The sequence below is a fragment of the Gouania willdenowi genome, chromosome 12 (assembly GCF_900634775.1).
Source record: "Gouania willdenowi chromosome 12, fGouWil2.1, whole genome shotgun sequence".
NCBI classification, from domain to species: Eukaryota; Metazoa; Chordata; class Actinopteri; order Blenniiformes; family Gobiesocidae; genus Gouania; species Gouania willdenowi.
Genome location: NC_041055.1, coordinates 23,382,907 through 23,400,025, shown reverse-complemented (window position 1 = coordinate 23,400,025; position 17,119 = coordinate 23,382,907). Strand labels below are relative to the sequence as shown.

Sequence of the window (17,119 nt, the reverse complement as noted above, 5' to 3'; positions counted from 1 at the left end):
TCAGCCAATGTTTGTCTTTTTCAAAGAAATACAATTTTACTGCTATTTAATGCAGCTTCCTTTATTGGTTACTGTACATAATAGATGATCATATAAAAGAACAGTTGATTAAAATAATTTAGGCACTTGTCTTTCTTTGAATGCAATGATAAAAGGTTAAGTAGTTAATTCTTATTCCTCCTTGATTGAACTGTTATACAAATTTTCAAGACCTGTAATACTTGATGGTTTCATAATTCATTTAGGGTTGGAAAGCAAAAAAAACGATTCGGCAATAAATCGCACGATTCTCGTATCGATTCAAAATTAATCCATATCGATTTTTTTTTTACCTTCATTTAACCAGGAAAGTCTCATTGAGATTAATCTCTTTTTTAAGAGAGTCCTGGAAGCAATTATGTCTAAGGGAATTGCATAGGGTCCCACAGTGATGGTGGATTTGAACCTGCAACTGTCTGGTTACAAGCCCACTTCTTTAACCGCTCACTAGTTGGCAGCACACGGCCCAGCCTGCTGAAGAAACAATGCTGAAAATGAGGTGAAGATGTTTAGGATGGAGTCCCCTTTGCCCCTGAATGGTGATCCTCTCACTTGGTGGAGGGAACATGAGGGAGCTTATCCTCCTCTGTAGCCCAGCGATTACTCTGTATCCCAGGCACGAGTTTTTTCAACTGCAGGAGACATTGTAACTGCACAAAGAAGTGCTGAAACCTGAGCATGTTGACCAGCTTGTGTTTTTTCAATAAAATCTAAAAAGAAAGTACTAACTTTCTGCATTTACTTGTTGTTCTAGGCTTATACCTCAGTTAAGTTGCACTAAAGTCAAAGCTGGTTTAAAAGCCACAGCCAGATTGTATGTTATTTTTTTATTTTAAGTTGTTGGCACATGGCATGTTAAAGCCAATATTTTGACTGTAAAATATGCCAATAAAATATATATTTTATACATAATGTTCTCATGAAGGTGTACATATTTACAGATTATTTGTTTCTTAAGTTATATATAAATAAAATCGCAATAATCGCCTAACCCCCAATTTCCACTGGATGCGGCTCAGCTGCGTTATGTCTCCGCCGCGTCACCGGAGCTGATAGGTTTCCAGTTTAGTTTATGTGTTAATTTCCACCGGGTCCGCTGTGGTGCGTGTCTGCTCCTTCCCAGCTGCGGTAGTCCGGTGCCCTCCGCCAGATATACGCAAGGCTTCTATTTCTGGCGGACACCGGAGCACAACGCATCAATCAGCACAGAGCAAATGAAGCTCAACAGGAAAGTAAGGACGTACTCCGCAATAAAATATCGGGTTATTTTTCAAAATAAAACACTTCAGATTATATTTCAAGTAACTACATGACCAAAACTTCATAATGTGTAAAAGCAAACTCACATTCACTATATTGTTTCCTCTCATACTGTAACTGCACTGGAAACTGCATCAACTTTGATTTAGTTCATGTTTTACTGGTGCAGTTTTATCTCTTCTCTGTTGGCTGTTGATAAAAAATGTGGCTATGACAAATCTAGAGAGTCCAACCTTCTTGTTCTCCTTCGTTAGGAACTCTGACCTGTTTATCTGTTTATTGTTGCTTTTATAACACATACATTTAACTGCATTATCGCGCAATTATATAAATATTGTGAGAACTCCTCTGTCTCGTGACGTCACAGTCGTCCAACCATAGTGTATCGTAGTGCACTCAAAACGCAACTGGTGGAGATTACCGGACGGCGAACAGCTGGGCAATACCGGATCGGTGCCGTGGCGCAGCGGAGACGTATCCAGTGGAAACCCCCAGTTATACTTAAATGTCGGGATGTATCGTATCGTATTGTGCCCTATGTATCGGGATATGAATTGTATTGCTAGATGCCAGGCAATGCACAACCTTAGTTTCATTAAACTTTGCATTCATTTAAGCCAATGTTATTCATGTTAGCAAGTTACATAATGTGTTGACAATTTGCCGAAACTAGTCAACCCTTTGCATTGTAATTGTGCTGTATAAATGAACTTTCTCTTAATTTGACAACTCATTTAGCAGGTAAATGTATCTTCTTCGTTCAATCTCCTTCTCATTTGGCTTCACAGGATGAGTGGGAGCACAGCAGTAATGGCAGCACTGGTTCCAGGCCCAGCTCAGGGTCCAGACCAGGATCTGGCTCTCGCTCGGGCAGCAGAGGTCGAAACAACCATTTCATGAGTCATGCTAAGGTACTGATGTAACATACGTGTGCGTTGGACAATTCCTGCATGACATATCGCTTCACTCATCAATTGCTGTAGACATTTCAGCTCACATTTTAGTTTGAGGCCCCAGGTCTATCATGACATAACTCTGCATGCAGAGTGAGTTTGGATTTTCTATTTAATGTGCCTAATAGCAAATATTTAGCAGTTGCATTATGTGAAATATAGATTGTGGCAAATGTATAGTCTCAAACACTATTTTTTATTTTTTTTCATTATGAAATATTCCCAAAACTTACAATGCCGGCATTTTAAAATGATTACACAATAATAAATCACAAAGTGTGTCACTGTTTATTTACATAGATAGAAAAAAGAGTAATTGCTGGATTTGATCTAAACCTCCATTTTTTACATGTTTTCTAGAATGGGAACAGGGAAGGATCATTAGACATCCTAGGAACCGACATATGGGCGGCCAACACAATGGACTCACGTGGGTAGGTTCCTCTGACCTCACACTTAATGTTATACCGTCTATTAGGTCTGAAATCAACTAGACTTTTAGGGATTAAATAATTTGACTCAACTTCATTTTTTTATATTTTTTTTATTTAGCCCAGTTGTGTCTTTTTTATGTCATGTATGGGATTAGCTTTCAGTTCAGTGAGTTTATTATATCTATGATGTCACTGTAGAGAATGCATTGATAGTTTGTAACTGTTATTGTTGTTTTTCTTTTTTTGCTTCAGTGGAGCTGGTTGGGATGTGCAACCAGAGAAGTTGGACTTTAGTCATTTCCACAGGAAAAACTACAAAGGAACACCAAAGCACCTTCCACACATCGACAGAGAGGGGTTCGGAATGATTTTATTCATATTGAAGTGAGGAGTTTTTTATACAACCACTTCTATATTTACTCATCTGCATATGTTTTCCATCTTTTAGGTTTAACAAAAACAAGCTGGAGGAAGATGACGGCATAGACATGAATGACATAGAAAGATTCCTTCCCCACCTGTGCTCTGTAAGTCAGACTTTTCTTTTTTTTAGTTTTTAGTTTCACTCCTCTGTCCGTGCGTTTTGCTGCACAGACTAATAAGTATGCTGCATAGAAATTAGATTAAGTTATGAGAATATTTTTGATGTGGGAGGGACACATCTGGTGGTGCAAATGTAAACAACATGCACTCAGACAATTTAGTCTCAGTAAAACATGATACTGGTCAAAGTTGGTCAAAGGAACAAACATGGTGTGTAATCATATCAAAAGTGAAACAGCCTTAAATAGTACATAAGATTGTGGCGCCATCTTCTGGTCAAAGCATGGAAGTGCTACTTCCCTTTTAAAATAGTTATATCTATGGCTCTGCATCACAGAAAGGGTTATACTGCCACCTTGTGGTTTAATGTGAGCCTGACAGTTTTTTTATTTCTGCTAGAAAGGTTAGCTGTTGCTTCAGAGGCTGTGCAGCTTTCCGTTAAGTGTCGAGGTCATAAGATGTGACTTTAAAATCAGATTATAATGGATGTGAGCTTTTTATTTAACTTAATTTTGCTTCCCTTGAGCCAGTTGGGATATCCTCATGTGCAAAGCAAATATTGCTTTTATTTTAGGGCAGAGTTTTTCAAACTTGGGATGGAGTCGCTCAGAATTTATATGTGGACGCCTGAAATATCTAGTAATTGATTTTTTTTTTTTAAATACTGAAAAAATTGAACTTTTGAAATTAATTTTTCAAATTAAAACACCACACACTATCTCAAATAACTGTATTCTATATTTTCACTTCCTCAAATATAAATCTAGTAAAAAAATAAATAAAATACAGTTTAAAAATGGAATAGTTCATTAAATAATTAGATATTTAAAATGATGGTTATTTTTTCAAATTAAAACACCACACACAATCTCAAATATCTGAAAAAAAACTCTAAAATTATATTTAAAATTTTTTTTTGGAATTATGGTTATTTTTCAGATACACACCACACACAGTAAACAACAAATAACTGTATTCTATACTTTCACTTCCTAAAATATAAATCAAGTTTAAAAAAAATACAGGATAGAAATATCTGAGCTGGCACATCTCGTCACTATAGTGCTTCACGTAACACTATATCACAAAAAATGAATTCCAAAAAGTAAAACAAAATGTCTCTGGGGTCGCCATAAAAGGTTGGGAATCACTGTTTTAGGCCTTCAAACTTGAAAGGATCCAATATGAATGAACTTGATGACTTTTGCAGCTGTAGTTACCAACACTGGCTACACAGTATTAAGCATTGTGACGTGTGATTCATTTGGGAGACAGAGTTCATATTGGGTCGACCTGTGTCACTCCTCTGTCTTCCTTCCTCCTGGTCTGAGCCAAACGCTCCTCCATCGTTCATAGCGTTGGAGCTCCAGTGTTTTTCTCCTTCCTTCCCCTCTTGGCATCATTCATTCATTCGCTCTCATTGAGCCACCAAAATGGCTTCCTCCTTCGCATTTAGTTCCCGAGCCAAGGTCGTCGTTTCCTCTCATTCACTCAAAGCCAAAAGACGGGGTCGGCTTCATGTGTGTGGGTTACTTATGCTTTGAGGTCAGCAAGCAGGATTGAAGGCCTCATTTTACCCCTAGACATTCATTCAGATGTGTAAAAAGTACTGATATATCCTACTCAAGTAGAAGTACTGTTACTTGATTGAAAATGTACAAGTAAGTCATTCATAAAATACTCAAGTACAAGTAAAAAGTAGCTCAATTAAATAATGCTCAAAGTAAAAGTTACTACCGTAGTTACTTAAACATCTCATGTATAAACTTCAAAAGGAAGAGATGAAACCTTTCACAAGTGGAACTTAATTTATTTCCCACAAAGGCATGTGTATAAAATAAAGGTTTGTCATAATGTACAATTCTTTTTCAAAGAGAGTTTTGAGTCTGCTTTGGCGTAGTGCATTACGTTAAATCTGATTGGTCGGCTTTGATGTGATGCATCTGATGTTGTCCGGTCATTCCATCATTTTTAGTTTTAATATCCATTTTAAAACAAGAAATAATATTTTCGTCATTAACGGTTGGGTGTAGAAATGTAACGGATCACTTTACTTGTTTTAAAATGTACTTAAGTAATATTAGTGATTTAGAAATATACTCAAAAAAAGTCCAAGTACCCATAAAAGTAACTGAATTACAGTAACATAAGTACTTGTGATTTGTTACTTTTACCTCTGCATTCATTTGCTGTTTTGTACTTGAATTGTTCCTATTTCACGTCCCGACTCAGTAAAATAAAGTTCGCTCGTCACAATTTTGAGGGCAAGAAAATCCCATATTTTCAAGAATGGCTTTTCTGTTCGCATTTTAAATTGCATAAATGCATTTGCAATCCTGTGCCCGTAATACAAAAAATGACTTCCCAAATCCCCATCACTAGTTTGTACTTTCACCCAGCAATGTTTTCCTCTTTTCTAAGAACCGGGATAAACTCACAAATAGCCCCGGGAGGTGGAAAATCTCCTCTGTGTGTGTGTAGGCGTGTGCGTGTGTAGAAAAAGAGAGAGAGGGAGAGAGTGCTTTTGTCTTTTGTGTTCAGTTTGGGCTGTACCTCCATCAACCTCCCTGGAATGTAAGCGTTCTCTAATACAACATTAGGTTTGGAAGCACAGAAGCATTTGGAGGTCAAACATTTCATCTGTGGATTTATACTGTATATCCCACAGATCCTAAAATACAAGACAAAAACAAACCCAGGACTAAGAAATTCTGAAAAAAAATGCACAAAAAACAATTTTGTTTTCACTTTATTGTGGTGAGCTGCCTTTAGACAAAAAGGCAGCTTCTTGCACACATCCTGTTTTACTTTGTATACAGATACAAATGCTGACTGCATCCACACACATGCACACAGAATTTTTTTTTCTTCTCATTTTATCATTTCAGAAAGTAAAATTCACATTTATTATATCTTGTTGGGTTAATGTCAATGCTGTCACCATTTTATTAACCCATTATATCAGTAATATATTAAAATACAGAACAAAGACCAACTTTTTCTGGACAAATGTCATTATATTAAACTTGTTCTAATTGTATTCAATTGTTTTCAACCTTGGGGTTGCCTGAAATGTCTAGTAATTGGTTTAAAAATAAATAAATAAAAATATATATACACACACATACATATATATATACACTTGCCGCTTTGTGCACTAATCCTGTCTATTCTGTATTTGAATCACACTTTAATAAACACGATCAAAAACTAATTCTAGAAAGAAAAATGTGTCTGGGGTCTCCGGACATTCGTTATATCAAAATGGGGTCACAACCCGAAAAAGGTTGGGAACCTCTGTTTTAAGTGGAACCAAATACATAATTAACATATCTAATATAAAAATTTAAATTAATACTATGCGCGACTGTGTGATTAGAAACTATGGCGCTAGTAAAGAATTAGCTGAAACTGTGTCTTGTGGCTCAGTAAAGTAACATGATGGCATTTTTTGCTATGAGAAGAAATCCACAGCTTTAGTTAAAGTCTAAATCAGTGTTTATCTAATGGTGGTAGTGACACTACAGGGGGTACTTGAGAGAGAGAGAAAGAGAGGAAAATTAACAAAGTGTCAGTCTTGGTCCCACTTCAGGTATGAGATAATTGGAAATGATAAAAACAATAGAAATAAATCTGTTCAGGAGCCACTAAATCAGGGTTTTTCAACCTTGGGGTCGGGACCGAATGTGAGGTTCCCTGAAATTCATGAAAGATTCAAATAGATTTATTATTATTCTTTTTTTTTTTTTTTTTTTTTTTTTCCATGAAAACAACACACAAACTTAAACAACTTTCACTTCTTGAAATATATATCTAGTTGAACTAAAATGCTGAGCTCAAACATGACAAATTTGGCAAGGCAAATTTATTTGTATAGCGCATTTCACAAACAAAGCAATTCAATGTGCTTTACATGATCAAAAGGTTTAACAGAAAACATTCAACAGCTTAAACATCAATACAAACATTAAAATCAGCAGTAAAATAACTAAATCAACAATAACTAAAAAAAATATCTTTCTCAATCATATATTTCCCTCTCAACATGATCAAAAAGTAATTCTAGAAAAAAAATAGTTATCACTCATTCATTTCATTATTATGCTCTATAGTTGTTTATAAAGGATTCAGAAATAAGAGAAACTACTGGTCTAAATGAAGGTCATCATTCTTTTTAAGTTTCAAACCAGCACAGTGCACTGTGATACCAGAAGGCATCCAACATACTGTATAGAATATAATGACTTAAACTAATTGAAAGTGAAAGAATGTGTCTGTGAGTGACAGGACATAAAGGAAAAAGCAGCAGGGCGCAGAGGGCGAGCACAGGGCCGGTGAAGGAGAAAGCGGCGAGTCATTGAGGAGTCATCCGGTCAGCAGCCTGTGAACAAAGCAGGATTCTGCTGTCTGGAAGTGTACGTGCCACGGAGCAGGCCAGCAGCTGTGAGGGGATGCTGGGGGTGTGGGTGGGACTACAAAGTGGTCTGCCTGTCAGCTGTCAGTTGGTGCGAGACCTGCATCACACTTACCGCAGTCTGAGTCACATGCAATGCGTTATTCCTCTTTATTAAACACCCATTTTTGACTATCTTTTTGCTTCCTAATTCCTATTTGTCATTTCCTTTTACCACTTGCTGTTCTCCTCTTGTTGTTCTTCACTCTTCCTTTCCATCCTTTAAACACGGGTAGGTAGCTGAACATTTTCAAGGAGGTCACGGTGACCAATACCCCCACCCCCACCCCTCCTTCCCTTCTGTCACTTCCTGCTATTGTCGTCAGTCCTGCGGGTGATTGGTTCCTGCACTGTATTAGCCACTAACGCACCAGCTCAAAGCATCACATCTGAGATGCAGTCAAAGAGACGTGCCGTGCAGTGGTTGTCAAACTTTTAAGGCTCAAGTACCCCCTTCTTTAACTTTTGAATGCAAGTTATGTCCTACTACTACATTTGACTCGGTGAAAAAATAACTCTAGAGCATAATGATGGAATGAATCAGTGATGACACACATTTTAAAGAATTTCATTTTGTAAATAAGTGGAATGAAACAGTATTTAGTGCCTCCTGAATACTCATCTCCCTCCTGATGTGGGACCAAGACTGACTCAAGTATTTTCAGTTCATGTTCTTATCAAGATCATTTCTATCATCATTTTGTGTATTTTGTTGTTGTTTGTCTGTTTTTTTTTATTAGTCAGTATATTTCTCTCTTATTTTGTGTGTTTTTGTTGTCATTTTGTTGTCAAAGTGTGGAAGCGGGATATAGGGTTGAGCTCCGTCTGTCCGTCCCTTGTTTTGTTTTATTTTTTTTGGCGGGGGATGTTGATGACTGTCGTCTTATTCAAATTATTTTATTTTGGTGTGTATTTTTGATATTGTGTAGTTGTTTCTTTTCTCTGTTATTTTTGTGTATTTTGTAGTGATCTTATCTATTTTTCTCTCATTTAGTGTGTCTTTGTTGTCATTTTGTGAGTTGCTGGTAATATTTAGTCTTGACATTTTTAACTAAGAAAATAAACATTACATGACACATACCCCCATTTGAGAAACACTGGTGTAGTGAACTCTACTCTCTAGCACATGAAAACCTCTGGAAATTCCACAGAGATGTTCAGAAATAGTTCAACTGTTACTTAACATAACATGAGGCAGAAAATGCAAATAGGCTCATTTTGAAGACAAATGGGGTTTTTTTGTGGGGAAAAAAAATCACGGTAAAGTCTAATGTATTTTCACCAATATTTAAAGCAACATTCTTTTGAATTTCTTGAAAATACTGGGAATAAATCAGCTGCTGATTGGTTAAAATAGAGCTGAATGATGATTCTGGTGCTCTGGCATTTCTTCATATTGATTATTTTTTTGAGAGAGAGAAAAAACCAGTACATGCAGAATGCAAAGTGATATTTGAAAGCCTTTGTAAACTCCAGAAATGTCAAATATTAATTGTTGACCTAAATCTTCAAAGAAATCTGTCAAAACTGGTATTCTCTGAGAAAATGAGCTTTTCATTTTATTTTTTATATTTTTTTATCATCATGCAAAACCAAAGTTCTGTTTAGGTCTCTGCCCTCTACCGACATTCTTTTACCTGCGTAGCTTCACCCTGATGCACATACATGTGTGAACACGTGTGTTATATCTCAGACATTTCAGTGTCTTATAATCTTATTATTTTCTATAAATTTGATTCCTGTGTTTCTCTTCTATGTCGTCATTAAATCGAAGATTTTCACAGATGTTGGGTTTTAATTTATGCACGAGTTTTCAATCACTTCCGCTTGTGTTTGGCTTATTTCCATTTAGATAGGATGTGTTTATGTTTGCAGGATGCATGGAGAAGTGAATCCATTGTGCCAAAAAAGAAAGGTTTTCATCTGTTTTCTGTAATAAAAGAAGCATGTATTTGATATTGATCCCTAAATAGATGCAGATTTATTATTGTTTCTCAATGAAAACCATTCATTTCCACTGACCTAATATGTAGGCAAGGGTTTTGGTATCAAAGCTGAAGCTTCTTCACAACGTGTTTAAAAAAGGTGACCATTCCTTGTATAAAAGGTGAGCCTTCTTTAGCTTTTACATTAATGTGATAATTCAGGCTTTTCTGATGTTTGGAACATTGAGGATGCTACCTCTGCATCCTAAGAAGCAAAAACACCAAATATAAGCATTTGACTATATATTTTTTGCAAGTGCAGCAGTTTTTGCTTTGCACAGTGGGATTGAAGTATAAGTTCACTCACAGTGGCAGCTTAGAAATTGCAGGAATATTTCATTGGTCATTTGCATTTTGTAAGAAGGCAATAAAAAGTACAGAAAGCTTCACCAGCTGCTGTTTACTTAAAAGCATTTTTTTTTTCTTGGTTGAAGTTTTACTCTGAAAGATTGTTTATTAATAATTACTGCACAGGTTTGAGGATGTTCCAGAAAATCTGCATTTCAGTTGACATGCACACATAAAATTGTATTCAATCAAGCAGAGACGAGGCAGGAGGTGACTGTCAGTACAAAGTAACAGCAGGATGAATCATTGAAGCCTTTTTTTAATCATTCAGAGAGATGCTAAAACAGTGTGTTTACTGGAAACCTGCTGCTGCAGCTGTGGTTACATTTCTATAGGATCCTACTGGTTTTTTTTCCCCCCTCTCTCGCCTTTTCTGCCCCATACGCTTTGATCGCACAATGGCTCCATCTCACTCCTGCAGCGAAATTGCTGCATTCTTTGATGTACCTGTCTATCAGTCTGTGGCCTGGCTCTGTGATCACTTATTAAATGAGATATGGGTGTCAGGACCTTACATCTTTGCCTCTTATCACAGATCACCAGCTATATGCGACTGTGACTGCTACAGATGTATTTTATTTTTGATTTTCCTGCTGTTGAAAGTCATCAGCTGCAGCTTGAAAAGCCCAAAACATTAAGCATGTACTTGAATTTCTATCCTGTGAATAAAAGTTATCATCTCGACATTGGCCATAATATCGTAGATGTGAATACCAATGATGTATTTTAATGGTTAATTTAGTTTTTTGCATCATTCATCAGAAACCAATCTGCAAATGAACTGATAATTACAAAACCAAACAGTGAGGCTCTTGGCTGCACCCAGCATTAATGAAACCATTATATGTCCACACATTATAAATACATTACAATATGTCTTTTTGCTTAATGTGTTGCTAGTTTAACTATTGCTAGCCTATTACATTTGGCCATAATAAAAGATGCATAAATGCAACCAAAATATTTCCCTCTCTCCTGGAGGTTCAACTGAATATATACAGGGTCCCTGCACATCCTTAAAAGGTCTTAAAAGGCATTAAATTCATGAATCTAAAAAAAGGCCTTAATTGTCATTAAAGTTTCTTAAATCAAAGTTTTCAAATTTTAATTTTAGTCTTAAATTTTAACACATAAGTGTGATTTTTATGATTGTAATTAGTCTCGCATTTTAAAACAAATGGTAATATTTTTATTTTTTTAATGGACATACAACATGGGACAATGTACATTTAACAAAAATTGCCTGTCCAGCAAAGATTTTTCTTAATGGCTTTTCTAAATTTATTTTTATTTTTTGTATTTTTGTTGTTTTATACATTTCTGGCAATTTTTATAGTCATCTTGTATTTTTGGAGTGATTTTGATTATTTTAGTCAATTTTTTTTCTGTATTATTGTCATTTTGTGAATTTTTGTGTGTTTACTTTGGGGGCCGTCTGCACTAGACACTAGAAAAAATTACCCTAACCCTCTGTAATTTGATTTTTCCCCCCCAATTATGTTTACTGTGAAGTTGTTCTTAAATTTAATTTCAAATGGCAATAAAAAGTCTTGAAAAGTCTTGAATATAATTTGACTAAAGCTGTAGGAACTCTGTATATATTACATAACATTTCACAGTAATAGAATAGTAGAAGAGGTAGGAATTAAAAAATGAAATAAAATTTTAAACAATGTACTGTTTATTTTATAACAATATTATTATTGAAGTGAAGGGCTCTTAAAGGCTTGGAGTAATGGCATTATTTAATTTCCAGAAACGTCAAAGAAAAAAAATCATTGCATGGCCATGGTATTTTGACCAAAATCATTGGAATGGAATTCTTTTCAGCGCGCATATCTCCACTGTCAAGGTTTACTTTACAGTCTCATTTGTTGTCATTCCTTGGCTCTCTCTCTATAACCTGTCCTGTTATGCCACCTCGGGGGTAGTTTTAAATTTATTGCTCTTGGCTGACGGCCCTCGTAACATAAATAATCTCGGAGAAACAATGGACCTGACTGAACGAGCATCATATCAAAATTGTTACACCCTAGAAGAGGCACTTCACATTCTATGCCACTGCCGAGAAAGCTCTAAAATCGTTTTTCCCCATTCCTATTCTTCACATTTCCATCCCTGTTCACAGTGCTCATTTCCTTTCTTTCCTTCCTTCCTACTTGTACCACATTCACACCAACAAGCAATGTCATGGTTATGAATGGAACAACAATGGTATCTAATTACTAATTAACCCACAAGTCCTACTTTTAAGGGTTTGGAAAAATCTAAATCTGTTTTGGTTTTTCGGCAATTAACATTTTTTAGGAGTCACGTAAATTTCCAAAATAAAGTCAAATATATAATAGGTTTGAACATAAAGAGCTCCACACACTACTCGCATGCTACTTTTAACAGCTTTACAAAAGTAAAAAGCAACATGGCTTCACCAAAGGCATCTATCACTATGGTCCTCGTCCTCTTTTACATCCTCTGCCATTGCTGCAGAAACTCGCATCACAATGGAAGTTGGTCACCAGTTAAAATGGTTGCCATTTAAATAGGGATGGGAATTAATAAGAATTTAGCAATTCCGATTCCATTATTGATGCTGCTTATCGATTTGATTCCTTACCAATTGTCTTATTGATTCTCATTGGGTGAGGGAATGAAATAATACAAATGGATTTGTTGACACATTTTGGCTACAAACATTTGAGAATATTTGCTGTGCTCCTTTTGAATTTGAACAACTTAATCGAAAACGAATTCACACACAAAACAAACAATTATTCTGTAAAAAAAAAAAACAAAAAAAAAACTTTAGTTTAGCCTGTTTACATTTCTATAAATGGACCTTCAGAGACACCGTCCCCGTTGGTACATGTGACGTCTTCAGCCGTGTGTGAATGTGTGAAAGAGAAAACTAAAGACAACGATCAGTCCCAGTCCTTCTCCTGTGTCTGATTACTTGTTATGAGGACATAAACTGGCGACGAGTTGTGTGTTCTTGCTGAAATTGGTTGTTTGCGGAAGAAAAGTCAGTGCAAGAAGCAACTTTTGCGTGAGTGCACAAAACCCAGATGTGAGTAGTGTAGCAACAGAGATGCTACAAACACAGCACGGAGGACAGCACTGCTGCTGGTGAAGGAGGTGGTTTCTCCGCAGTGGACGGCAAACAACTATATGGTGGAAGGAGCTTCACTTGGTGCTAGCATAAACACAATATACAGGACCTGGAGGAGTTTATTGTTAAGTATTTGCGACGTGAGAGGAACCGATAAATCGGAATTGACAGGCAAGCAAACAAACGATTCCTAGGAATTGGATTACTGGGAACCGGTTCTCAGAAAGAACTGGTTTTTGATTCCCATCCCTACATTTTAAGGCGCTAATGCTGTATTTAGATCTCGGTTTGGTGTATTGTCACTATATAACATCTTAGATGAAAACCATTTCTACTCATCTTCAGTTCAAACACAATATGCAGATTTCTCTCCATGTTGCCAATCCTTAGTATTCTTGTTTTGTAATTTCACGTCATCCCTTAAAATTAAGATAAATCACCTCATCCCAACTGTTTTCCTTTCTCCTTAAAGACATCTGTCCTTCATTCGTCATCTTTTCCCTGCCATCGCACTTAGTCCTTATGATGATCATGTCATTAATCTCTGCTTTAGCTGACAATTAATCAAACTTAAGCGGCTGGTAAAGATGGGAATCGGAAAAAGAATGATGTTGAGTTTACCTTCTCAATGTCGGCAGGAAGGACAGATGGGTCATTTACAGACTGTGAGCAATTTTCCTGTATACAACATTTATTTCCTGTTCTCCTAATTTAGTTCTTAAATCTACCGTGCGTTATCTTCAGGAAACACCAACCACTGCTATACATACATAAGAATGTATGTATATGTATTATATACTGTAAGTACGGTAATTTTTTGAAGGTTTTTCTCTCTGAAAAATACTTATTCCCTCGTACTTTATTGACCTAGTTCTTTCTACACTAGTACGGTAATCATTTGTCTGATTATGACAGCACAAGTATGATTATATCTACAGACATTTCCTTGTCTTTCTGCTGGCTCTCAGACCATCTCTTCCCCCCCCCATCTTTGTCACGTCCACATGGCTCACACTGCCTGCCGCGAGGCGAGAGGTCCTCTGGCTCAGGACCAAAACTGCACATGCCGCTCTTTGATCAAACCTGCAGTGGCTGCTACCTGCGGAAAGCACATTCACGCAAAAAAAACAGACACTCCTTTGTCAACCAACCTTGTATCTGATATTTCCTCCTTGTAATTCCAGATCAATTGAAGATGCATACGCACAACTACGCCGTTGTCTTTGATTTTAATTTATTTTATCCAGAAGAAAAAAAGTCAACATTTTTAACCTAAGAACAAGCTGTGAAAATACACTTTAGCTGATATGTGCCCGTGAGTGTTTCTGTGTGTGCCCTCAATGTCATCTGGTTACCTTTTTATGGGCAAAATTACCGCTAATGATATCCTAAAGCAAAAGGAGAGTAGCTAAATATGCAGCTTTTTTCTTTTTTTCCTCCTTGTATTTCACCTTTAAGGCCATACTAGCTGACACAAGTTCAAATCCACAAGAGAAAACTGGTAACTGGACAGTGATAATTGCAATTTATTCCCTACACTTGGCTGGGAAAAGCAGAAAATGCCAGAGTTTTTCTTCTATTTTTCACATTTGGATCCAAATCCATCTTTTCCTACCAGTCTCTGTGAGAGAACATCAATATCTTGAAACTGATTTTTTTTAATAATAGAAGCAACAACAATACTTTTCATAGGAATAGTGTTTGACATGTAAAAGCTAGCAACCATGAAGTAATTGTATTTAAAGAGTAACTAAACTTTGCAGTTTTTGCTAAATTGTGATGATGCTGGAAATTTCAATAATGCCTTGATTATGGGCGGGGCTCCTGGAGGATTTAAGACATGCCCAGTCTATACTATCAAATCTCCAAAGAACAATCTATGCTATGTTAACTACCTACTCATTACTCACTATACCTCCCTATTTACAATTTTCTTACTCGCCAGATATTAGGTGAGAGTCGACTGATGCTAGTTCATATTGAAGGGGCGGGGACCAACATTGCCTGTTTGTGACAAGTAAGAGGCCACCAAAAGGTCACAAACCTCAATTCTCAGCCAATAGCAAAATTCAATTACAATAGCCAGGTTTCACCTCATAGAGGGCACAGTCACTCTTATATTTTTACAACAAAATAAAATACTTTGACTTTAATATCAAGATTTGGGCTGTGTTCGAAATGTCATACTAACATACTACTCATACAAAGTCTGATGTCCAAATTAGTATGTAGTGCGTTCAAGTTAGATAGTATGGAAAAATTGAGTATGCGAGAAATACCTGGATGTATACTACATTGGGACATTTTTGAAGTATGCACGGTGGGCACACTAGTCAAATTCAACCACCTTATGATGCATTGCAAAGCTAAAAGTCAAATAACCCCTTTTCAAAACAAAAGCATATCTTATAGTCTTTCATTAGTTTTTAAGGCTTATGTAAATAGGGCTCTTGTTTTGAAGTTACCCAAAGCTTTTGTCAGTAGCACAATGGCGAGTCTCCGAAAATCTCCAAAAATGTCGACATGAAATGTGTTTCCTTGAGTTTTACGGATCAAATGACATGTTGATATTCTACTTGGTCACTTTCTCACTTAAAATCCTTTCAGAACTTTCAAAGGTGGAGAATCAACATATATTTTTAGCCTCAGTGTGCTTCAGGTTTTTGTCATTGTAGGTTCAAAATGCATCTCGGGCAACTTGGAAGTATACTTTAGTGGGAACGATCATCATCCTAATTCTCCTAACTATACTTTCTATATACTGTAGTAGACAGTATATACTCATTGCGCTTGTAGTGCATATTATGTAGGGCCCTATAAAATCTGCGTTAACAGAATCGTGGACGAAATAACACAATCGACCAATGAAAACGGCTAAACGCGGAAATGGACAGAATCGGCATGAAACACCGTCACTTTGGGGCAAGGAACGTTTTTTATGGAAAAATGTTTCCCGGGTCCTCTTATTAGGTGTTCGTTTTACGTGTAGCGCAGCGGCGCTCCGTGAGAATGTGATCAACTTTATTCATCTTCCCCTGCTCAGTGTTTGAACTGTTGTGCCTGGCTAACTAAGAAAAACTCAGTCCATGTTGTCCTTCTGTTCTTTTTATTCCAGCCTTTTGTCCGTGCCTCGTATGTTCACATTCACAGTCAGCAAGCTACCTCATGTACAACCGTTTCAGTGGGAACTTCCAGTTTACAAAATAAAAGTCCGTTGGAGCAACGTTATTAGAATGTTACATTCTAACAACATTTCATCAGAGCTATAGAAGTAGGATCATTTAAATTAGGTTAATTTAAACTAAGTTGATCAAAACTTAATCATTAAACCTGCTCAGATTCAGGAAACCATTGATCCCTGAGAAAAAATTGGGTGACATTATTGCTGTTCTCATACATCTTTTTATGACATATAAATAATTGAATAGGAGCAGTCAGAATAATCCATGTCACTGCAACTTATATCTACTTTTTAATTATAGCTTACTTTATTTTTGACATACATTTTTGTTTAATTATGAGTTTTTTATTTATTTATTAGTATTTAATTTGTTTCCTCACAGGAGTTAAAACCTAACATTTTCTTTAAAAAATGATAAATATTTCTAAAATAAATGGAATTAAAAAAATTAAAGTGGAAAACACGGAATTTGGGAAAAAATAAAATGGAATTTGGAAAAAAATGAAATGGATTTTATAGGGCCCTAAGTATGGAGTATGCCATTTCGAACTCAGACATAGAAGTGTCAAAAAGTTAAAGAGCTACATTATTTTACCTCTTTTTTGTGTGTAAGAGTGTGTAAAAGAAAAGTAATTTAAGTGCAACTGTTGAATGGGAACTACTAATACCAGTACTCCTACTACTACTACTACTACTACTACTGACAAAGAGAAACAGTCAATGAAAAAAGAAAGTGACCTTATGCTCTTGGAGGTGGTCACCGTGTTACTCAATGGAAAGTTTGGGTTGGGATTCTGGAGAGTTTCTAAGTTTGCGT

General features: G+C 36.3%; 1 protein-coding gene across 1 annotated transcript in view; it reads left to right on the top strand.

The window, feature by feature from the left end:
• Positions 1 to 17,119, top strand: part of ctif (CBP80/20-dependent translation initiation factor) — a 73,017-nt gene that overhangs the window by 19,521 nt on the left and 36,377 nt on the right. Inside the window, exons 4-7 of the mRNA XM_028463372.1 lie at positions 2,088 to 2,210; positions 2,613 to 2,686; positions 2,939 to 3,043; positions 3,135 to 3,213. Of these exons, the coding sequence (XP_028319173.1) occupies positions 2,088 to 2,210; positions 2,613 to 2,686; positions 2,939 to 3,043; positions 3,135 to 3,213 (381 nt within the window). The remainder of the gene's footprint in view (positions 1 to 2,087; positions 2,211 to 2,612; positions 2,687 to 2,938; positions 3,044 to 3,134; positions 3,214 to 17,119) is intronic.